At 39.1% G+C, this 24,733-nt stretch overlaps 1 protein-coding gene across 1 annotated transcript; it reads left to right on the forward strand.

Annotated features, from left to right (window-relative positions):
* The first annotated feature begins 2,828 nt into the window (after window positions 1–2,828).
* Window positions 2,829–21,539, forward strand: TMEM62 (transmembrane protein 62). The gene is made up of 14 exons (XM_057366212.1): window positions 2,829–2,984; window positions 6,767–6,878; window positions 7,770–7,907; window positions 8,886–8,931; window positions 10,120–10,261; window positions 10,470–10,594; window positions 10,737–10,859; window positions 11,686–11,841; window positions 13,296–13,455; window positions 14,770–14,883; window positions 15,835–15,919; window positions 17,437–17,541; window positions 18,305–18,423; window positions 19,315–21,539. The coding sequence occupies exons 3-14, from the start codon at window positions 7,868–7,870 to the stop codon at window positions 19,639–19,641; spliced, it is 1,542 nt and encodes a 513-aa protein (XP_057222195.1). The 5' UTR covers window positions 2,829–2,984; window positions 6,767–6,878; window positions 7,770–7,867; the 3' UTR covers window positions 19,642–21,539.
* The last annotated feature ends 3,194 nt before the right edge of the window (window positions 21,540–24,733 follow it).

Below are 24,733 nucleotides of genomic sequence, written 5' to 3' on the forward strand. Positions count from 1 at the left end.
GCTGTGGGGACGGCGAGAGGGGCTCGGGTTTATCCGGCCTGCTGAGTTAGGTGGATGGAGCTCCTCTGCAGGCACTTAAACTGCAGCGTGTGGTAGTTCACTTCGCGCCCTGCATTACAGAGTGACAGAATCAATTAGGTTGGAAAAGACCTCTGAGATCGTCGAGTCCACGATTGAACACCACCAYATAATCCAGACCATGGCACTGGGTGTCACGTCCACTCTTTCCTTAACCGCGTCTAGGGAYGTCCACCTCCCTTKGCAGCCCATTCCAATGTTTAATCACCGTTTCTGTGAAGGTWTTCTTCCTAATGTCCAACGTAAACCTCCCAGGCGCAGGGGACTATATCCCCTCATTCTATTGCTAGCAAGATAACAGCACAACTAATTTCATATATACWGGTGCAGAGTCAAACCACTTCCGTGTGGCTCCCATATGTCTCCTGTATGGGCTAAGCAAAAGCAAAATTTTATGAACTTAGTATGAGTGTAGGAGGCAACAGTAGCCTTAGGCAAATGCCTGTCTYCAAGATCAAAGTTTTTCCTCCACACGTTCTTTCTACAGCATATCATAACTGTTCTGGGTACTTAGCCTGGGCTGCTTTGGCAGATTAGGRCATTTAGGAACTTGATTGATATGCGAAAGCCCCAGCCTGAGCACTGCTGGAAGTTTTCCAGATTATTGCAGTCCAGTTGTGCAATTCCCTGTGTTTGTGCCTTCCTAAGCGCAGGGAAATAGACAAATAGCCATAGCAGTGGATCTTGGGGTCCACATCAAATGCCTGATATCTTTAAGACTGCCTCTTCCCACTGTAATCTTCCTTTTTCAAGCCTCCAAGAAGCTTTTCCATATTCTTCAGTTATCAAAATGGATGTGATAAAATTTACAGGTGACCTTTCCAAGTATATTCAATGATTTTTCTCATTGCATCAGGCCACAGGCACTCTCAAAGTTCCTCTCCTACATCTTCAGAACATCTGAATGTAGCTCCTCTGTCATAGCTACCACTCATCTTCATTTTTAAAAGTCTTGCAGACTTGTTTACATTATTGAAATCTGTCACTTAAAATCACTGTGTAGATATTATCACTGAGAGAGGGATGAGGTGTAAAAAACACAAAGTGACTTTTGCCATGAGCCAGTTAACAATTAATTCAAAGCCTCATCTTGTTCTGTCGGTCCGTGTTGCTGATCTAGACCAAATCCTTTGTGATAGCACAGCCAACCAGAAGTGCTGTTTCCACAAYAACCAAGTTCAGACTGTAATTACTGGAGTCCTCCACCTGTTTTAGCATCAACACTAGCAATTGTATAATCCAGTTTCCAATGTAGTTGAGCAAGAGAAGCAAGGCAGAATTCCAAGACAGCAACAAACCTAGTCCAGGAGGGCTGCCTGCAGCCTCCTGTGCTTGCAGGACAAGAGGCTTATGGGGTCATCTTTTAGCTAACTATCAGTGTGGGCTTGCTTTATGGTGGGACTTCTAGAAGTTATGCTAATGTAAACAACTGCTTTAGTTAAACAAGACTTASTGTTAGAATTATTTAACAAAACTATTAAAAAAAAAATTTGGAACCCACATGTCCTAAGAGACAGCAAAGAAAGTGTTAGCAACCTCTTGAAAAACAAGTTGGCACCACTGCCCAGACTGAAATAGCACGAAAGACTAAGATCTCCATGGATACTACAGTAATAGAGGAAAGAAGAACGAAACAGGAATTCAGATCAATTTTAATACAGACAAAATGCTTGGCAGCCTTGCTAGAGCTAAAATTAAACGGTAGAGCTTCAGGAATAAAGTGAGCAAGCCCCAGTTTTCAAGATTACTCCTGAAGATTTCCAGGACTGCTGATTGCTGTTGATTTAGCAACAGTTCTTGAGGGTGTTTTTTTGGGGGGGAAGAGCAGACAAGCAAGATGGAAGACAGCTGAAAAAAACTAAAGCAAATATACATGTAGTCCTGCAAAAAGAGCAGCTGAATTATCAAGAACATCTGAAAAGAGGTGTGATATATTAATACAGTCTAACTGAACTGAAAAATAGGGGTTTTGATCAAACAAAGCTAATCATTATCAATGCTAAAAATTAAATCTTTATCCTATGACAAATTATATGAGAAAATATAACTACAATTAAACAATATTGGATTAGAAACTTCTAATACCTGAAGTTGTTTAAGAATACTGCAGTAAATATCAGTCATGTGAAGCAACAGAAGCTTTTTCATCCAAACTTCTGCTTCAGATGGTAAGAAAAAAATCTCAACAGTAAATGTGGACAGCAGTTTGGAAACTGAGTTGACAGCAAAGAAAAACTTACCAATTCGGAAACTGTGCAGTTGCTATAGCAAGGTTTAAAATGGTGTGTGAACATATATAAATAAAAAAAAAGTTCAAAATACCATAAAAGCGTTTCTGTCTGGAGCAAAAGAGGCGAATTGCCTACATTTCCGATCAGGTAGAATTATTATACCGTCAGGAGAAAAAGCGAAAGTTTACTTTTTTATTAGTAAACAGAATGAGACGTGATCTCTTCGTCCGCCTGGGTTTCGTTTTATTTTAACCTAGGTATTTCAGGCAGCTGGAGGGGAAAGCGGGAACGCTCAGGGCCCAGGCAGCGGGGGGAGAGCCGGGCTCCCCCGGCCCCCCCGGATCAAACCGCCAGCAGAAGGGGAGCGCCCATCCCCGCTCCCGCCGGCATCGGCCCCCGAGCCAACCGCGGCCGAGCGCGGGCCGGCCCGGCGGCCGGGGAGGGGACGCGGAAGTGCCGGGGGCGGCGGCGGACGGCTCGCCCGGCGCGGGCACGGTGGCGGCGCGGCGCAGGATGCTGGGGCTGGCGGCGGGGCTGCTGGCGGCGGCGGCCGTGGCGCTGCTGCTGGACTGGTACGGGCCGGCGGGGGCGCCGCCAGCTCTGGGGCAGCGCCGCCGCTGGGCCCCGCAGCCCGCGCCAGGGGCCGCCGCCGACAGACTGCTGTGGGTCGTGCAGGTGAGCGGGGCCGGGCGGGCAGGGGCGGCCGAACGCGGGCACGGCGGGCACGGCGGAGGCGCGCAGCCGARCCCGGGTTACAGGTGTTGTGCCAGGCTGCCCGAAAGGTCGCGCTGAGAAATATGTTCGGTGCCGGCAACTCGATGTGCGGCTGCAGTGCGAGGGGCAGGCGGAGCTCTGGGGGGCGGGCGGCCGTGAGCTGTCAACCCTTTGCACAGTGAAGGACACCGGGCGCGGGGGGACCTGTGGCCCAGCCAGGGAACCGGACACTCTGAGACAGCAAGAGCCCACGAGCCCCAGGCTTTCCTGCTCTTAGACCATGAGGGTATAAAAGTCCGGGCATTCTCTTTGGGGCCACTTCTCGGAGGCATCCAACTCGAACTGTTATTTTGTTGTTGCACGAAGATTAAATTATTTTAAGGATCCCGACGTGTGAGACCCTGCTATAGGAAACYTGGGGTCGAACTGGTAAGGARACCTGGTCTSTCTGTGAGTGTAGGGAGTGTAGCTGTGAAGGGACCTCGGTCCCAGCTCAGGCGGTGTGACTGTGGCTGCCTGAGTCGCTCCTGGATGGTTGGACAGAGAAGTTTCTTTATCAGATGTGTGTAGTGGAAGTGGGTAATTAAAAATTACCTGATTATTATGCTACCCAATATATTGCATCAGTACCTGATGCAGTATTATTCAATATCCCGGTGAGAAATGCAGGCTCTGCCTGTCCCTTTCTGTATCCAAAAAACTCAGAAAAGTTGTGTAGCTGAGAAAATAGCTATACTGATTTATAGCAATGGAAGGTATAGCATTATTCAGAAGGTTAAATGTACACAGCTTTGTTTCCAGGTTAAACATAAAATACAAGTTGACCTGGCATAKTCTTGGAAGAAAATTGTCATGCCTTAGTGCTTCTGTGGCATCTTCTGACTCTTCTCCCCCAGAGCATTCCTGAAGCACTTAGTGTAGGACTAGCCACAGAAGTGTTTACATATTTGCAGTTAATTTATGGGTGAGATGTAACAGGGATTACTGTACATTCCCTTMTAACAAATAGCTGCTTTTACTGTTTTGTGTTTATTCTCAATCTCAAGAGCACTTTTCCTGACTGTATTAGCTGCCGGCAGTGCTCTTAGTGAATGAGCTGGCATATTATTAGTCCTTTMGTTCTCTCCAATTGTGATGTCATTTTTTTTTAGAATTTTTTTCTTAAGTGACTCAAGGCTTATTTTTACTACAGATTAGATCTCAAGATGAGAGATATGCTTGAATTAATGTAAGTGAAGCCCCTATCTTGAGTTGCTATCTTGTGAAGAGTCAGAGCAGCATACAGCAGCTGCAGAGCTATACTGACAAGCAGCATGCACAGGCCCATGTTTCTCTYGCCATGTTCTCTGTAGTTGTGTCACCACAAGTGGAGTTCTCCCAAGGATAGGTCAAGGCACAGCTAATTTGAGACTCGGCTTTACTTTCAAGTAGTTATGTTCTCTTTCAGACGTGCCCTTTAGTAGCTGCTTTATCATTGACCTGACTTGGAAACTAATCAAGCACCAAATCCAGCCCTGTGCTTGATGATGTTGTGGGAAACAGGCTTCAGGCTCCCTGGTGACTCCATAGGTCTAGCCTGGGTCACTGGATAAAGCTCAAGATGGTCACTTCTGCCCCCAGTAGTTCCTGCCTTGTTTTTCTTCCCATGCACAGAACTRTCTCTTCTTAAACTGAATCAAATCACAGTCTTTGTACTTGAATCTGCTATTAATGGTATGTTCATCTTTATTACAGCAGAATTTGCTTTCATAGCCAGTGCCAAATAGACACTCTAGTTCAATATTAGACAAGCTTATAATTATTTCTCCTACTTCTGTCAGCTGGATTCATTCTACTRTTGCTCTAAACCTTGTAATTCTCCATTGTTAATGCCTGCCTGTCCTGAACCACATCTTTGCTAGATAAGGAGTGTTGGTGGTGATTTGTCCTCACCCCTAAATCTCTTCCAACCCATTTTAATAAAAGTAAATGCTTATGATGCAATGAGAGAGGCCAAGTATGCACATCAGTCAGAGGGAGTGGAAAGAGCAGCAAGTGCGCTTTCACCTACATTTTGGAAATTAAATAAAAGTATTACAAGATTTTCATCTTGCCCATTGTCTTTCCTTTTATTGGGATATTATCTGAAGTTAATTAAAAAAATTAAATTAAAAAAAAAAAAGAGAAGAAGCTCCACTCCTGAGATCTTCATATTTCATGGCTTTTAGTGATGATGGAAACTTAGTTCCAGCTCTCAGGAAGTCCCAGGACATTGTGACTCTTAGAAATGACAAGTTAAACCTTTTTAAATTTTCAAAGTCATATCATAGTATGGGGAAGCACAGTAGGAAGATTACGGTAAGAAATTAGGCTTCCCAACCACTCTGCTGTAAGGTTAGAAATTTACATTTGCTGTAGTTACTGGTAGAAGAGGAGTAAGGTTTCCTGTAAGAYTGTTCTCTCTCAAGAATGAAAACTGTAGAAGTTTTGATTTTCTCTGTTTGATTGCTGAGATAAATTAACTGCAAATCCACAGGCTGAAAAGAAGAAAAACAAGTTGTATCCTTGTCAATGATTAAATGAGGTTTGATGTATCGAGGTAGTTTCGCTGTGCTCTTTGCTTCACACTAGTTTGAAAGCATCAATGAAAGTGAAGATAATATCTAGAAGTGCTTGCTTACTTTAGTACACAATTCTGATCTAGGCAAAAATTCCATGTAATTCCAAATGGAGAAGTTTCCTAAGCAGAATTTAAAAACTGTATTTGGGTAATATTTTCTTTGTGTACAGATGACTGGATAAGTAGAAGTAAATAATTTTTCTCCAAGATACTTTATCTGGATTTTTTTAAAAACTACAAGCTTTACAAGAAAAGGCTTATTACACGGTAAAAGTTAATGCTTTTCTTTCCAAGTGATAATGTCAGATGGCCATGGGCATGCACTTACTGTTTTTTGAGTACTAAATACCATTTGTTTACATCGAGGAGGACRATTAATTAATTGATTGACTGAAGTGGGATGGGAAGTGGAATTGACACTATTCACCCAAGATTTTTTTTGTATGGTACTGAAAAGCCACAACATAAAAAATAGAAAAATCTTACTTTTCTTATTCTCCCCAAATGGCTCTTCTGATGTGAGGGCTTTGACTGATTCAGAAATGAACAGCATCTTTTACAGTTACATAAAAGTCATATCATCATTTCTGGGGCAATCTTTGCCTTCTTGAAGATATGTGGAATGGGATCTAAACACACTCATTAGATCCATTAAAATGCATGGATAGAATGTTAAAAATCCTTCCAGACAGCTTCTGGAAATGTCACACCAGGTACAAAATAAATTATCAGTATATTTCAAGTTCTAGGTAGCTTTAACCTGTTGCTTTGCAGAACTACTTTGTATTCTCATTTGCAGCAAAATCACTGTGTTGCACCAGAAACACAGAATTTGAAAGGCAACAGGCCACTTGCAGTCATCACAACACACTGTGGGTAGCATAGTATTTCCTCATATTATTGTATGCCCTTAATTTTAAGGAAATTTTCTTGATGTAAATGTGATTTTAAGGGTTAGATTTGCAATATAATTTGCTTRTTCTGCTTTTGTTCTCCTCTAGTCATCCACTCCCTGTATCCCTTATACTGATATCAATAGCTGTGATTGCTCTTATGTTGCATTCATACACATACCTGGCTTTGCAGAACAATCTGGATAGCAATAACCCTCTGCTTGGGGCTGTGTTTCATTCTTCTTTTGCAGGTGTCAGATATTCATATCAGCAAATTTCAGGATCCCAAACGAGCTCCTGACTTTGAAAAATTCTGTTCTGAAACAATTGATGTAATTCAGCCAGCACTTGTTCTAGCAACAGGTAAGCAATTCAAAAATGTGAATTTCTTGTTGAGTGTACTGTCAAAGGAAGAGCAAATAAGCAAAATTCTAGGATCTCAAGAGGGAACTTGAAAGCATTAAGGTATCTTAAGCAATGGAAATGGAATTGCAACTGAAGATAGATTGCTAGAAGTGGAAAWGAATAGCTTCTCAACAAGAGAATTAGCTTCTCTTCGGTGTCTTGGGACTGGTGAGTTTAGTGTGTTTTACATGGAACAGACACAATCATACCACATAGCTATTGTTTTCCCAATACGTGTTGCTGCACCTTAGTCCTTGCTAGCAGTTACCTTCCCTCTTGTCCTCCTGGTAATGATTCTACATTCTTTGTATTTGAAATTGCAGAAGTGAGCAATGTCTGTGGTTAGTCATTAGGAGAGAGCTCCTCTCTCAGGCCAATCCCTGCTCATTTGTATGAAATTCACCTGTGAACTTATGTAAGATTTTTTGCTGGTTTCCATTTGAACATATCATACCAAGAAAGGTGAAATAAGCCTTGTCACTTCATTTGACAGCTTGTTATTGAAATGGATTAAGTTTTGACAAGAAAATRAAAAAGATTCTGAGCCATTACAGTGTGTAAGGCTTTAGAATCTTAATGCCAGACCTGGAGTCTTGTTTYTACAGTTACTTATCTAATTAGTAAAAGTGCTGCAGTGATGTGGTTGATAGATGTCTGATGAGGCTGCTGCATCTGCCTTAAAAGGCATTTACCCTCACAGCGACYTYGTGGACCAGATACAGAAACATCCAGATTTCACCCAGGGGTCTGCAGCCACTTACACTGGGAGGCAGGGATTGCTTGTGTAGTTACAGTATCTGTATAAGCTGTGTCGGCCTCTAGCTATATCTCACCCTTGTACACTTTCAGGTGATCTGACAGATGCTAAGACAAGAGATAAACTGGGATCTGAGCAGGTAGAAGATGAGTGGAAAACTTACCAGACAATCCTGAAGAGATCAAGGGTCATGAAAAAAACCAAGTGGATAGACATCAAAGGGAATCATGGTAAGAAGGAAATGAAACAACTCTGTCTTTTCTGTGATTACAGATCAGAGAATATAAAGTGTTAGTACTCACTAGTGTATTAGTGGTCATTATGAATCAAGAGAAAGATTTGCCTTCCACATGTCTACCGAGAACATACTTTGTTTACAAAGTTTTAGTACCGGAGATGTAAGAGTCTTTTGCCTGGCAAGTGGTAGAACATGACTTCAGAATGTTAGTTTCCATGTCATTATTTTATATACCACATTATTTAATGGAGGGGCAAGCTGTAACTTTACCRTATTGAAGAAATGGTTTCAGTTTACTTTTCATAGAATTCCCCTTCACAGGTTTAAGTTTAAAAGGTATCAAATGTCCAGCAGCTAAAGGAAATTTGGTTTCTTTTGAATAGAAAGGACTCATGGGAGTATAAACAGGCTGTTACAGGAAGGGCAGAACAAGAAAGCCCAGCACTGTGGGGGAAAAAAGTGCATGCTTTGTCATATATACCCATTTCCCCACCASGCTTCTGTTACCAGCTTTAATGGAGAGGTGGAACGCAGTTACAGTACAGACCTCCCCAAGGTGATGTCTGTTTTACACATGTTGTTCSCTATGCTATGGCTACTTTATTTTCCATGAATGAGTTAGGTCTTGTTTACAGAGCATGCACCCAGACCGAAAAAGCTTCTGTAAAGCTCTGTGGTCAAAGTGGAGATGATAGATTTAGCTTTTAGCCACTAAATAATAACTTATATTCCCACAATGCCTTTATCTTTGAATTKAAACTTAAATGAGAAAATTATTGACACTTAACTGCATCGAGTAGATAATGTCTCCTCTGCACAGTTAGACAGTCTGCTTGCCAATCRTGTATTAAAAAAACACCTCTTCAGCACCTGCTGAGATTGCTTTATCTCAACATTACCAAGTAAGATACAGGGCCACTGATCAATTTGATCCAAAAGTTTCCTTATTTCCTTTTTATCTCCCCTACAGATGCATTCAACATTCCACGCCTGGACAGCGTTCAGAATTATTACAGGTACTTTTATGTAACATACAGATGGTGCTATMTTCTAGGTCAAATCTACTAAAAAATGTTTTGTTTTCAGTTCTCACATACATGATTTTTCACTGWCTTTCCTGTAGCCCAGGACCATATTGACTATTCCCTCTGTCTTTTGCATTGTCAGTTAGGAGAGCAGAATCTATTGAAAAAATAGAGAATTCTTTGTGCAGATTTCTTACCTCTTATCCTTCCATGTTTGAGTGTCTACAAAATTTTTTATCAAACTCTAGGAGAGAGAAGATGAGAAATGGAGTTGGTTTGGTTTATTAATATATAAAAATATAAACAATAAAAATTATTTAAATTGTTAAAATTATTAAAATTGTCTGCAAAAATAAAAACAGAAGCTAGGAAAACAGTTACTCAACACCACATTCTGGTATTCATTATGCATTAAAATTAAAGAAGAATGTGGGTTGTATTGAAATACAATATTTTACACAAAAGCATAGGATTCTATTACATGTTCACAGCATTAGCAGAGTATGATTCGACTGTTACAGATACTCAAACTGGGACTAAAGGAAGAAATTTTATTGAAGTTAATGATGTTCATAAATGTTAACTTAAAAAAATACATATTGTGGAAGGGTTTTTATGGCATTAGAAGTATTGATTTATTTTGGAAACTTCTTTTTTATATATTGGCTTGTCTTGTATTCAGGTCAACCTTTCTGGCAATTTGTTATTCTGATTAGTGGAGGAACAGGGACATGGACTGATTTCTGGATGGCTGTGTTAAAGCTATACTCATGATCTGAACTCAGGAATGTTTTAGCTTCCACGTATCATGCAGGGACTAAAACAACTCAAAAAAAACCAAACTCACACAAAAACGCCCATTGAAAATGTTAAAAGAAAATTAAAAACACCACCCAATTAAACATAATGAATATTAGTGATTCTCAGATTAACTCACAATCATTTTAGTTACAGAATTTACTCATTAATAGAACAATTTAGTAGGTACTGTTAGTTGAAATRTAAGTCTGCCAGTGGAAGATGCATACAAAGCCCATCTAGCATAAAGTATCAAAAGCACTTCAATTTTATCTCAAAAATAGTGAAATTACCTATTGTCAGTGGAAGGAGAGAAAGCAATATATATTTATCGTGGCTACAAGCTTTCCTAACAGCAGTGTTTCCATTTTATTTTGTTAGGAAATACTCTGCCTGGCGTAAAGATGGCTCTTTCCATTACATGCACACTACCTCTTTTGGGAACTATTCATTCATCTGYGTGGATGCAACACTCAGCCCAGGCCCTAAGAGACCCTATAATTTTTTTGGGATTTTAAACATGGTATTGTATAAGTCTTTGCATTCCATTTGGTTGACTGTTTTATTTCTGTGGTGGTTTATTTGGAGGTTTGGGTTGTCTTTTTTTTAATATAGAAGAATTGTTTGAAAGATTTGCATTCATCTGTAAGAGATATCTGTTTATGGCTTYAAGTTATTATGCATGTGGGACATTTATTTAGCAAAATGGATTTGTCACCTACCTGTTTCAGAATCAAATGGCAGAGCTGTCTTTGATGGCAACAGAAAGTCTGCACAGCAACCACACAATCTGGTTTGGCCATTATCCCACCTCAACAATCATCTCCCCATCCCCTGGAATACGAACATTAATGAGGTAAGGTCTTCTTATCCTTCTTGTTTTCAGCCTGAAGTACATTTCTTGCCTCTCTTCACATGCTTAAATCTCACTTTTAGGTTTTCTGCAGTATTATTTCCTTTCTACCCAAATAATTACAATTCTTACATCCTTTTTTTAGTTCTGCCACAGCCTATTTATGTGGACATCTCCATACAATGGCWGGGCTGATGCCAGTCTTGCACAGTCAACACCGTGGTGGCACTCTGGAACTCGAATTGGGAGACTGGATGGATAACAGGAGGTAAGTAAAGCCCAAATGAACAAATTATTATATGAAGCCTACCTTGCTAAACTGWGATTCCCTTTTATGCTGTTTGGTCAATTTGAAAGAAGAATGAGATCAGCCTGACTGGGTATTACTATAAATGCTTTTGAAAAAAGTCTTTGTGTGTACATTTGGGATTTTTTCCCCATGCCAACAGTGTGCTACCAAATTAAATAATTTTTTACTAATTCTTGATATTTAGAAATTAAAAGGGGGACATCTAAATGTCCCTTTAATATGTGTATAGTATTCAAATGTAATAAAATTCAGCATCACTACTTAAAAATCCACATGCTGTGCACTAGCTGTTRGAATTCTTGACATAGAGATAGTCCACCTGAGAAATGTTACCTTACTAGCACATCAAAAAGTGTCTGATGCTACATGCAGTGTATAGTAGTATATTAGCTTTCATTCTGCAGTAATCCAAAGAAAGGTACTGGTATGCATAGAGGGAAGGAGCATACTGGAGTGTTTGTCCTTAACTGGAGTACCTACACAGACACTGTTTACATTTTATTTGAGTTCTTTAACATAATGTTTGTCTATCTGATTCATGTGCAAAAATCCAGAAATCTTCACACCTGGAACTTTGATTACTGCTTCCATGATTTATAATAAAATTAACATCATCAGAGGTAWGCAGCTGTACAGTTAATACTGCAGAGTTCAGATGTGGGATCAACTACCGATGAGAAAAAATACACAATAAATTCAGGTTTTGTTTAGCAACTTGAGAAGCATGGGAATCAGCTGTACACWCAGTAGTTTGTATGAAACTATTTTTTTCCTTTCATTATAGGTACCGTATCCTTGCATTTGATCACGACCTCCTGAGTTTTGCAGATCTTATCTTTGAAGAGTGGCCTGTAGTTCTCATCACCAATCCCAAATCACTCCTTTACAGCAGTTCTAYTCATGAACCACTGGTCAAAATTCTTCATTCTACTCATATCAGGTACCCTGTAATGTCTTGWTTTCACAATATTTAACTATATGTATAGACACAAAATCTTTTTTAAAATGTGTGTCCACTGTTCTCAGAATCCACTTATCTAGAAGATGGTTTCAGACGGCTCTCTTTGTATCCCATCTGTGATAAAAAGATTGTATAGTAGTAATTCATATTTGTTTTATTTAAGCAGTTTTTTCCCCTGAAGTCAATTGAACTTTTTGTAACCAAAGTTGATAGATTAATATATAATTAAARTAGATTAGTATATAATAGATATGCATAGATTAATATGCAATTTGGTTTCTCACATGCTCACATTGACTCTGCTGTTTTCAGAATTTTGTCTATGTATTTTTCTAGGTGTTTTCTCTATCCACTTCAGACTTATTAGCTTCTTGTCTTTTCAGTTTTACATCCCTTATGTAGCATCAGAAGCCTACCTATTTTCATATTGATTTTAAATCAATATTTTCTTTTTTCTATTTTTACCTTATCTATTAAATTTTTACATTTATATTTCAAATTTCTAGGCCCTTTTCAATATTTTATATTTGCTGTTAGAGCAATCTGCTTGAACTACTGCATACATAGAATTAAAATCAAAAGAAGCTTGTCATRGTTTTCAGTTAAGAAGCAGGGTCCTGCTAAGTGTCCTATTTCTTTTTCAGTTTTCTATTTAGAATCTTATCTGAACATTCTTATGATTGTATTAAATATATGAAGTGGTAGAATTGTTTCCTGTAACTGTATGAAACTCCTTCATTTTACTAAAACATGCTCTGGAATKCCTTTTGTATTACCAGAAATGAAAGGAATTGTACGTGCAATATTTTGAGTCTGTGTTATATCACTGATTCTATGAATATAAGCACTGCCAAGTGACAATACATTTGTTGGTATCTGAAATCTGTAATATCAGTCTTGCATTCCACTCCATTTTTCCTAAATACAGTTACAAACACTGAAAGGTTATATTCTGACCAGCAAAGGGAAAAGAGAGAAAGAAAAGAAGGAGAAAACCCCACTCCCAACAACAAAGKACTTTAGAGAGAGAGGGCCTAGCAATTTTTAATGAAGCCATCTACAAGTATTTGGTTGTGTGTCTATGTGTGCTTTAGGATGCATCCCACTTGTGTTAGCCAATGTTTTGAAGCAAGAGTTCTAAGATTATTTCTGCCAGAACCTTACAATCTCTGCCACCTTTTTGTCTGTTCCACAGCCAGTTTTCTATTCTGTTCTTTTGTGCAGTGCCATACAGAACTACTGCTTTTTTAATTGTGGAAAAGAGCTACCATGTTACCATTAGCCTACAGATATTTCACTGCTTTAATTTCTAAATCTTTTTAACTCTTTATTACAAGATAGCTTAACCCTTAGGGCCTTCTCTTAAGGAAGTAAGAGCCAATCTGCAAGTCCTGTAACAAATCTGTTTATTTTGCTCTTTATTTACTCCTTAGAATTCTGGCATTCTCTCCTTCTGTCATTATCTCTGTCAAAGTCTACATAGATGGAGTTCACCTGGGGAATGCACATCGGGTGTCTGGCCCTCTCTATGTGCTGAAGTGGAGCCCACAAAACTACAGTGAAGGGTTCCATCACATAGATGTGACTGTCCAGGTAAGTTACTTGTTTGCATTCTTTGTATTGAATATTTTTTTCTTGTCATGACTTCTCCATCACCCTCCTGCCTCACATAACTAGGAACAAAATACATGATAGAAGACTTACTTTCGTATTTGTCTGATTACAAAACCCAAAGGATTTGATAAAGGAAAGAGTACTGACTGCTAAGCACCAAAATATTCACAGAGCTGCTGCGCTAAAGAAAGAAAATAATATTTTTTGTAAGAAATACAGTAAGACATGACAGAAGACCAAATTTGAATTGAAATTGGGCAGAGATGTCAAAAATTACAAGGAAAGCTTCTTAAGGTGCATAAACAACAAGCAGAAACAGAAGGAAAGTGTTGGTCTGGTGTTAAACAGCAGAGGTGAACAGAAATGCTGAAAAGGCAGAGGTTCTCAACACTTTCTTCACCTTTGTCTTTACCAGCAGTGTTGGGTCTCAAGCCTTGGGAACAAGGATCAAGGTTGATATAAACAGACCCACYGTCAGTGAAAGAAGAGTTGGTGTGAGACTTGTCACAGGAACTTGACCCTACAAATCCCTGGGCCCGGACAGAGTGTTAGGAGACCTGGTTGGCATCATTGCAAGGCCACTCTCCATAGTCTTGGAGAAGTTTTGGAGATAAGGGGGCATCCCAGAAGAAAGCTAATATCACTCCTGTCTACAAGAAGGGCTTAAAGGAGGGTCCAGGAAATTATAGGCCCATCAGTCTTACTTCAGTCCCTGGGAAAATTAGAAAACAAATCTTTGCGGGGAGCTATCACAAAGTCAGATGAAGGATGTGACTGGGAAGAGTCAACACAGATTGACCAAGAACAAATTGTGGGCCAAGAAGAACATTAAGAAATTCATCAAGGACAGTGTAAGGACTTGTGCCTGATAAAACATAATCCAGGAGTGCAGCACAGTCTGGGGAGCAGCTCTGTGACCATCTGGGGAGCAGCTCTGTGACAACAAACTTCAAGATATTTTAATATGGGCTATGACCTAGAATTGAACTTTCAGAAAATGATTGGTGGTGGGGACAGTAAACAGCCAGTCTTCCATAAGTTGCTGAATCTCTGATGGGATCTTCTTCATATGTGATACTTGTAGATTATGGTTTTACAATCACTAAATTACTTGAAACTGCAGAAATGACAGTAAGTAATCCTTTGTAGGTAGAAGTATTTAATAAAGCAGTATGCCAGAGAAGCATGCATCAAGTCGATCTTCTAGAAAAGCTGAAATGATAATTAGGAACTTTACCTAGATGGTTTTCTGTACTAATGGTATGTAATTGCTCTCATTTTATATCAATCTAGGATGCYTCAGGAAGAATTGGCACACGGGGCCATGTATTTGCTATGGAAGAAAACCTCTCTCTTAGATTTGGCTTTTGGCCATCTGTTATTCTTCTCACTGACCACTATGTTCTAGTAAGTACTTTGAACCAAATAGCTGTTATTCCATGTTGGTTTCCCAGAGCTGCACTAGGTATTTTCCTAATTCCTGGTAGGCCTGAATGCAGTTTACTTTTTCCGGATAYGACTCTGCTGGAATTCCAGAACATTTAAAGTTTCTCAAGTTGCACACTTCAACCACAAATGTGCAGCAATGGTTCATGCAAACACCTGACTTTCTGGATTTAATCCCAATTATCCATTTTTGGGCATAAGTATAGACCCATTTTGTGCAAGCAAAAAATTGAAAAGGTGCTACTGGAGATAGTAGAAAAAGGAAAAAGGAAAATTCAGTCAAAAAGAAATTCACTATGATCTGTTGCAATATGTTTTCTGGCAAGAATGCTGCAAGTATTTTGTCAGCTCCTGACATTATAACTAGCTGCAGCAAAGAGGAGGGCAAAATCCCCATTCACTTTAGGAAGTTCCAGGTCATATCCACATGTGTTACAGCTCAGTATATGCTGTAAGAAAGGATGTCATGTCATAATAGTTTAGGTGCACTTCTAGAACAACATAAAAAAGTCCATGTGGCCATAGTTCATATCATAATTGGCTCAAAATTATTATCTTAGTTTTTTTAATCAGTCACACTTTCTACACAATGTCTTGAATTGCTTTTCTCCTCAGTACAATGCTCGGAGAATGTTTTGCCTTGTAAGTGTAATTACACTTCTTCAGTGGATGTGTTTACAAACCCTGTTTTTTAAATGTTCAGATCTATTACTTTCAGCCATCGAGCAGAATTCAAGTCCGTGCAATRCAAATCCAATAACTCTTCATTTCAATGAGACCAACAAGCTTTGAATATGTGTTTCAAATAGAAATCTTTGTACCATTCCATCCATAAGGCATAAGTGTCCATCAGGCATGCTTCAAGGCTGCTACAGCTCCAGGGCTGGTTTACAGTTAGAACTGTCGTTTCAGGCTCGTGTGCTCTTTGGRCTGATTGTGCTGCTTCAGATCACCTTGCTTGTTGTTTTCAGATACCTCCAAAAGCCAACACTCAAAGGTATGAACTAATGTTTTTATGTGGTTTAGTGAATCGATTTTCCCCTAATCTTTATACTGTTGACCTGTGTGCTAACAATATGTAAGTAATTGTGCTGTTAATCACCATATGTATTTTACATCTGCTACTATGGAGTTTGATTGCTTTCTCAGAAGCTGCTGTTTTGCTTTTAAGCAAAAATGCCAATATATCAAATAAATAAACCAGAAACTTGAGCAGGTATCTTTGAACARAATTTGGTTGATGGAAATCCAGGGTTTCATTTTAATGTTCTCACTGAAGAATTCAATGCTTAAATGTTTTACTGTGTATTAGTACTGTATGTGTGCTTCTTTCACTACAGTTGTCAATTAATTCTCTCTCACCTGAGTGGAGAAACAGACTTCCTTCTGCAAWGATAATTTTTGTTATGTTTTTGCAAAGAACATGAACAGGATTGAGTCTTTCTCAAAGTAATATTAAGGCCATTTCTGTCATAACTTTGTGTTTTGTTTGTGATAGATCATGTAAATGAAGATTCTTACTATTAAGCTCATGGTGTTTATCCTTTAAACAATTGTTTGAACCACACCTTACTAATGAGAATTTTCTGGAAGCCACCTCCCTTCCTATTCATGTCAGTGTTTGTCCCTTCCTTTGTACTCTTAATCATGTAGCATCGTGAGGTAACTACAGCAACTGCTCACATAGAAAAGGGACAGATTTTCAGTTGCCTTTATGGAACTCAGCAGCTAAATATTAAAAGAGCTGACTCTGTGGTCAGCTGGGTCCATGTGGACAAATGTTTTACAAGTTAGTGAACAAATTTGTTAGACCTGTTGATTTCCAAAGGTGAAGCTTGCCCTCTGAGAGTTAATTCTTTGTGAGAAGGGCAGACATATAACAGGTGTAACTCTGCAAGCTAACTTTTATAGGGAGGCTCTCTTGATCTGTGAATTGTCTGCTTTAGTTAGAAAGCTAATACAGCTTTTTTTCTGCTTACACCCCATACTTGTCAGAATAATGTCATTTTAATGCCTAGCCTTAATTTTGAGTTGCTATGAGATGTCACTAAAGTAGATTGAATGAAAGGAAATGCAGTTAATCTAGTCCATGCTGACCTGCCTTTCTGGGTTTGCACAGTTACTGTTTTGATTTTTTTTACTTCTTATTTAATATGTACTTTCTCCATGTTTTTCATTSTAGCTAAGTTCATTTTCTGGTATAGAATGCTCATTCAATTTTATTTACATACAGTAAGTGTATTCCTTTAGAATGGCAGGTTTCTCTGCTGTTTATAATAAAGGTTCTTTACTTTCAGTTATCACAGTAATAGCAATGCATTACTTTCACAGTAATTAGCAATGCATTTCTTCTGTAGACATACCAAATACTATTTTTCTATTTCTTATTTAAAAGAATGAGTAATTAATGTGCATATTTGTTTCAGAAAGACCAGTATTTTACATACATATATATCTGGGGAGATGTTGCAATGTGAATTAAGTGTATTTTTCTTAAATGTTGTCTCTGTTTAGAAAAGCCAGGATTACTTACTCTGACTTCGTATTCCCTTCATGTCTTCAGTAAAACAAACACCTTCTATTACTCAATTCTGCTTCTGAATTTATACACCCTTCTGGGTAAGTAGCCTAGAGTACTGGAGGACATAAATTAGCATTGTGAAATTGCACATCAGATCCTGATGAAAATTACTAATTCTAACATCTTGGAAATGGGGTAAGTCTATTTAAGTTACATAATCTATGTAGAGCTTTTAAAGTTAATGTCCAAAGAGACTAAAGGTTTATTTGTAAGAGCCTAACTTAGAATCCCTGAATTAATTGTTTAAAAAATTGTTAAATTACTCTAAAAGCAAAGTGWGTATTTTAAAATTTAGTTTGGTTTTCACTTATTTTTTGATTGTTAACATCAGAGCTTACAATCTGAGTTTATTCTCCTCTGATAACGTTACTGAAATAGCTGTTTTGTTGTTAGTCAGTACAGTATGCATAGCATAGCTCAGCCTGCCTATTTTAATCTCTGTGCTGAGCCAGGCTGGAATTGTTTGTGACCACATTTTTCATATATCTTATTGTAATTCTGGGAAAAAGCTACCCTTTGAAAGGATCCACATTTCACCTCTCTCATAAGGAAGATTTTATACATGGTGTTGAAAATTGCGACAGAGATGAAACTAACTTAAAAGTATTTTTATTGCATGCCACAAATCCCTGCAATACTGTGGTATTTTCACACCAGGCCGCAGTTTGCTGAAGATGAAAACATGAGGCGTATTAGTATGGACAAGCAATAGAGAAGTCTTAGGGTACAAAGGGCCATGTGGGAAAGGGGTGTGTCTGTATTGTGTTTCCTGATGGTGATGTTTGCTTTCCTCTCCTGCAGGACCATGGTTTGTAGGTGAGCTGGTAGATGGCCAGATGGGGGCCTGTTTTTCCTTTGGGCTGTTTGTCGGTGGTTCCTTCTTACAGGGCAGCATAACGTTTGTCGTTGGGATTTTACAGGTACGTATTTATAAAATTAAGGCTGAAGAACTGCTTTTTTTCTCTGGGTTTTTTTTTTCTATTTTTTAATAGTTTTATGAAGAATGGAGTCTTGGAAGACGAGAGATTAGTAGCCATGCCTGACAAGAAGAGATCTTCCTTCCCTTCTGCAGATTTAAAGGGCAGAAAGGAAGGAGGTTGTGCATTATTTTTGCAAACTTCTCTTATTCTCTGATAAAATGATGTTGCTTTGCACTCCCTGGATATCTGGGCTAGAGGCCATCTCTACAGATTTACAACTTTAAATTTTCTATAAATTTTCTGGTTTTGCCATCAGCTCTCACACACTGATTAAGCAAAAGAAACTGCGCGTCCAGGGCAGCCCTTGCACCCTGAACAACCCTTCAGATCAGTAGGTGTCACTCTCCAAGCACACATGTTTTCCCAGGACTGATTTCCCCATTAATCTGAAAGAGAAGGTGTCATTCCTTGGCACTTAAGCTAGAGGACCAAACCAGTGTTGCCTCCTTCTTCATAGTGTCTCCCTTGTACCAGTGTGACACATSGTGGGCTGGGTTAGAATAAAACTGACATACAGACTTTCTGGTTCTGCCATGCTATTTTTTGCTAAGTCTGGCTCCCTGAATCAGCTCCAAGAAAGGTCAGATGCATGTTAGTGCATCTCACTGCAAGGGAATGGGCAGGAATGCTTGGCCTGGGACTGAGGCACAGGCAGTCCCAGCTCTGTCAGCTGCAGACTTTTGCAAGTGCATCCTGAGGTTCTTTCTCTGGGAATTGTTCTCAGCCCCTAGAATGGAACAGCTTTACGTACTCGTATCTTTCTAAGCCTAATACATGTTACCCAGAACCCTTGGCTTGCTCATTCTCTTTTTTTTCTGTTCTTCCTTTCAGATGATGTTTTTCAACCTGCCGTTGATGGCCTATCTGTGCTGGTGCCTGTTGCTGCGATGCCAGGGCCACAGCTTCCGTTCCCATGTCCGTCAYGTCCGATGCCTCGTGGCTGTGCTTGTTCACCTGGCAATGGCGCTGCTCCTGGCCTGGCAGGTCTATTCCTGCTATTTCCTGCTGCGAACATACGGCACCTTGGCATTCTTCCTGTCCCCAATGAGAACATGGCTGGTGGCACTGACCTCAGCTCTGATTTATAAAACCTGGACACTGAAATCATCAGAGCTCAGAACTTATATWGTAGAGATGAAAAACTGTCAGAGCTCCTGAAGTACAATGTAAGTGCTCCAAGTTCTGTCTTAAAAACTGTCAAGGTACAAGCTATCATTTTGTGATGCTGGAATTCCGTACAGCCCAACCATGAGGTGGTGAGATCCAAAGATGCACCTGCAATGCTACAGAATTGTATTAAATAGTTAATGTGCAATGATATGTAATACATACTTCTCTTCTATATTAGTTGTATAATACAGTTACACATTATACATCAATACAGTAAACTGTATAATAATCCCTTCAATGAGGTTTTTTTAGTGATACAGAGATAGATATGTCCATACGGCACACAAATGGAAATGTTTGCCTATTACTACTGTGAATGAAAAATACTTTTATTTAAATAAATCCTTGATTTTTATAATGCTGGGAAAAATGAGCAAAGAACTTGATGAGCTTCTGGATCTGTGCTTAACGTTGATTTTATTTCAGGGTTGACATGTTTTTACAAGACTAGACCAAATGTCTTTATGAAGTGATAGTGATTTCAAAGGTGCTATAGTGGCCTTCACAGTCACAGTCCTATGCCTATATACTTTTACAGTTCATAATGCTACATAGGAGCAGATTATAGGCTGTTAGTTKTGTGTATGTATTTGTGTTCATGTTTGCCTGAGCTGTGGCCTATTGCTCTTTTCCTTGGAGTGCTGGCTAATGAACAAATGCACTCATGGGAAGGAAGGAGTTTCATTTTCCACTACTGAGGTTGCCAATTCTCCCACACATGACCTGTTAAAAGACAGTGAATTATCAGTGRTGCTGGGGTCTTCAGCTTTAAAGCAAAGAATGGACACAATGTCCTCAGGATGGGAGAGGCTGAAGGAAGAAAATGGTCTGATGCCTATCAAGTCTGTAATTGAGCTTATCAGGGTTGTGTTTCTGGGTCTCAATCAAATGYACCAAAGAGTGATCTAAGAAAACTCATTTCTTTGTTTTCATCATTTTTTTGTGTTCTTCATTTTTTTCAAAGTCTAAAAATGATAGAACAGTTAGTTACATTTATSAAGAATGCAATGATCCAGAGCCAAGAGAGCTGAGGTGCCTTGATTTGCAAAGAACACTGTATTGCTTCACAAAAGACCTGCTGTGAGTGGAACATTAAAATACTTCAGGTAATTTTACAKTAACTTATTTATGGCTCCTCAAGAAAAAGGAGGACTAACTTATTTATGGCTCCTTAAGAAAAAAGAGTGGTAACTTATTTATGACACCTTTGGAAAAAAACAGTAGTGACTGTAGTAAAATACACAGGAAAATGAACTGGAAGAAAATACTGACTACGACAAAGGCTTTCTGTTATTTCTAAAAAGCRACAGTTTTCATATTCCTTAATTTCTGTTCTTCAATGATTAATGATGTAATAGGAAAAAGAGAGAGAGCACCAATTTACATAAGTTATATACACYGTTAAGAGAATGCAGAATGTTATTTGTTGCTACCAAAGTTTGTTTTGCAAAGCTGTTAGAAAATCAGAGACAGGGAGCAAAATTTATTAGTAAGAAACACTACTGAAAAACTGATAATAAAATGACATTTCACAATTAAATTTCTTCTATGTGATTAGAGACCACAAGAAGTCGCAATAAAATAYTTCATATCTATACCCCATAACAAGACTGTTCTGAAATGAGACTTTTTGTTGTGGTATTAGCAGTTGATTGCTGTAATCAGATGTCAATGTAATCATATGTCTGTGGACTTAAAAATCTTACAGTCTGTCAAATACTTTTTGGCTCCATGGGATGTGTTTGGTAGATGAACGGAATTCTGCTAAAAATCTCTCTGTTCTGTTTTTACTGTGGCAAGCAAAGATGTTTGCTTGTAGATGCATTATCCCTGGCTCCAACAGCCCAAATAAAAACCACACGCTCCTAACCTGGTTGATATGTGAATTCTGTACGTATGTGGGAATAATGTAATACATTTTGAGTGAAAGGGACTATCCTATTGCCCTGCTGTCACAGTGAAGAACACACTGTAGAAGCTTAGGAGACTCTACCCTGCATGGAATGCATATCTGACCTCATGCTCTACAGACTCAGCTATTGCAGCTTTTGTTGCCTGAAAGACAAGTAAAACTTACTTTATCTCATATTAATTCAGATTTTCCCCTTCTTAAACAGTTCTTCAATATTCTACAGTCTTAGTAGGAAAATCCTAACTTTCCTGCTTGAACTTACACTTTCACCCAGGAGGATTTTATTGATCAATACGTGCTTCAAAATAAGTGAATTCTTTATGTCTCAGTAGTTCTGAGAGGCAAGACCGTAGTCTATGCTTTCAATTTAGCCATCCCTGTTGCATAGGCAAGTGCTTGGCTTAATTATAAGTAACAAAACCCACAACACAGTGTATTTCTCTTCAAATTCAAACAAAATAAATAGGTTTCATAAAATGCAGACTATCTTCCAGAACACATCACCACTCACTAAAATGAAGCACTGATAACTGGACAAACCTCTAACAGCTAYGCAGATATGATAAATGTGGGAGACACTGTTCACAGAAAATTAGATTTGCTCCCCTGGTTTGCCTGTGGTTCTGGTGTCCTTCATTCCTGGTCTGTTCCTTGTAACATGATGAGGTCAGTGTCCCTTCTCCTTGGCAAAACATACTTCAAGATTCTGAGTTGCAGCCATCTTTTACTGTTGTCCAATTTATAATTTGGCCCAAAATTGATAACAATACTTTTCCATCTATTCCCTTGTCGTTGTGAAGCCCAAACTTTTTCCAGTTTTTCAGAATGCATCTTAGAGGGCTATGGGTTGGGGGGCAGGGGTTTGTTTCCATTGTTAAATATAACGCTACCCAATACTTTTACCCTTAGGTTGGGATCTCCAGCATTCTGCACTGCACAACACTTGAATCCACTCATTGATTAAGCCCCACACTAAGCATTCATGCATGGCTTATGTGGAGGCTGAAATTCTTTTTAAGAAGAAAAAGGAACAAAATTGCACTTACCAATCTAGAAAATTCTGGGGGTCCAGGAAAGCTGMCACACACACGAACACCCCCTTTTTGGTCTTACTCAAATACATCTCTCAGGCATTGCAGCACCCTGACACTGAAGAGGATTCAGTGGAGTCCCCAATCAAGGGGTCGGTGTGCACTGGAGACCTGTCCCACCTGACTTGCTGTTGCTGGGACAGAAGGACAATCCAGGTCTGCAGCTCTTCCATCTGGGTCACAAAARCTTCTGGTGCTGTTGTCCCAGCTATGGGTTCTCTTACCAAGTATGGAAGAAGCCGACTAACAGAGAGTCAAGAGCTGTATTTCCTGTGCTTTTAGAGCAGATGCTGGGCAGTGGATCCACAGGGCCGGCACATCTGCAGTGCCAGGACCTACTTTTGTACACCCCAAACCCTGGAACAGAAGCCTTCCTTCTGTATTCATTGGCCATACATTTTCTTACCTTCATTTCAAGTCAGACCACCCATTTATTTTTTCACCCATGCTCTAGGGGGAAGTGGCTTACAGGATTGTATTTTACTATGGTAATSACTAAAGGTTAGCTCAAAAGTCAAGCAAATTTCTTCTTTGACCTTATCAGGCAGTTGTTCCTGTGTTATCCCCATGTTTACTGGATTTATGGAGCCATCCCCTTCTGCTTCACACTCATTTTGTAGATTTATGGAGTCATCTTTTTCTCACTTCTCACTGGAGCCTTGTTTTTTTTGTTTCTGCTGGGTATATGGCAGAGAATAGAGTCTGTTGCACATACAACACTCTCACCATCATTTTGCCCAGATTAGAGTGCTGTAACAAAACTAAATTTCACTACTTTTTATTTTACTACTTTGAATCTATACTTCTGGTTGGAAAATTCTATGTTAGCTTGTCTAAAACATCTTGTCTCATTTCTGCTTCTTTCTGTGATTTTCCCAAAGAGTTCTAAATTGATTCACGAAGTATTTTCTCAGTTTGAAGCTTATTCCAGTTGCTGCTACCATTTCTTATTGTGGGATGATTCCGTCTGCCTGTGATCTTTTCTCCCCTGGCAGTCTATTTATGGATTGTATAAACATTTCCCACTGTGAAGAGAAGACAGTAAAGAGAAAGGTAGTGTAGCAAAAGAGAAGAGAAATGTTAGAAACAGGACTGAGTAATCCTGCATTTTCTTCTTCCACAATCAATGCATTAAAGTGTAGAATAGAAAGATTATGCTATTTGAAAGGCATCTGCCCTAGGTCTCTTTGCTTTTATAACAACAGCTACTACAAACTGCAGTAAGAAACATTTATGTTTGGGTTGACAAGGTCTWTCCATGGTGTTGCTGACATTTTGCATGAAATCTTGACACTAAACTACATATTTTAGCACTAGACACTAACAGGTGCTCTTATGAAAAACACCATGTTTTTCCCATTGTCAATGAAGAAGACAAAAAGGAGGAGGACAAGAAACATGATTATCTGAAAAATAAAAGAACAAACCAGGAACAGGATGAAAATGGAGTATAAGAAAGCAGAAAGGAAGATGAAATATAGGGCAGACAATAGCAATCCTTCAAGGTGCAAAAAGAGATGGGACAGAAATGGGAATGCACAAGACTAATAAATACAAAGCAGAAGACTGGCTTAACCAAAAACAAGAAAAAAAGGCCTCTCTGCCCAATACTGTTTACATTTTATTTCCCCTTGCAAATGCTCATTTATAACCATTGTAGTTGAACTTCCTTACTGTGGTCATGATGCCACATGRAGCTAGAAATGCATTGAAGTTCACAAAAGCCCCTAGCAGCTGTAGGTCAGTTTCAAGACCATAACAATGAGGGCTGGAGTAATGGAGCAGTGAAGAGTCCTCAGGAATGGAATGATATGTGATGAGGCCCCAGGAACACAATACTACAAATCCTTATTTAGTTAACAACCATTTTTTTAAAAGAGGCTCAAGCAGAAACAGTAATAGAATATAAATAGTAACTTCATAGTTGATAGAATGAAACTATAACCTAGAATTACCGTAGATTACTGTGTGTCAAAGACACACACACACACACACACGCATTTCCCCCCACCAGGAAAATTTGTCTCTGTAAATGATAATATAATGAGCTGGATCCAGATTTGCATATGTGCATTAG

The sequence above is a fragment of the Malurus melanocephalus genome, unplaced genomic scaffold, assembly GCF_030028575.1.
Source record: "Malurus melanocephalus ecotype Western Australia unplaced genomic scaffold, MMel_1.1 scaffold_2, whole genome shotgun sequence".
Classification (NCBI taxonomy): Eukaryota; Metazoa; Chordata; class Aves; order Passeriformes; family Maluridae; genus Malurus; species Malurus melanocephalus.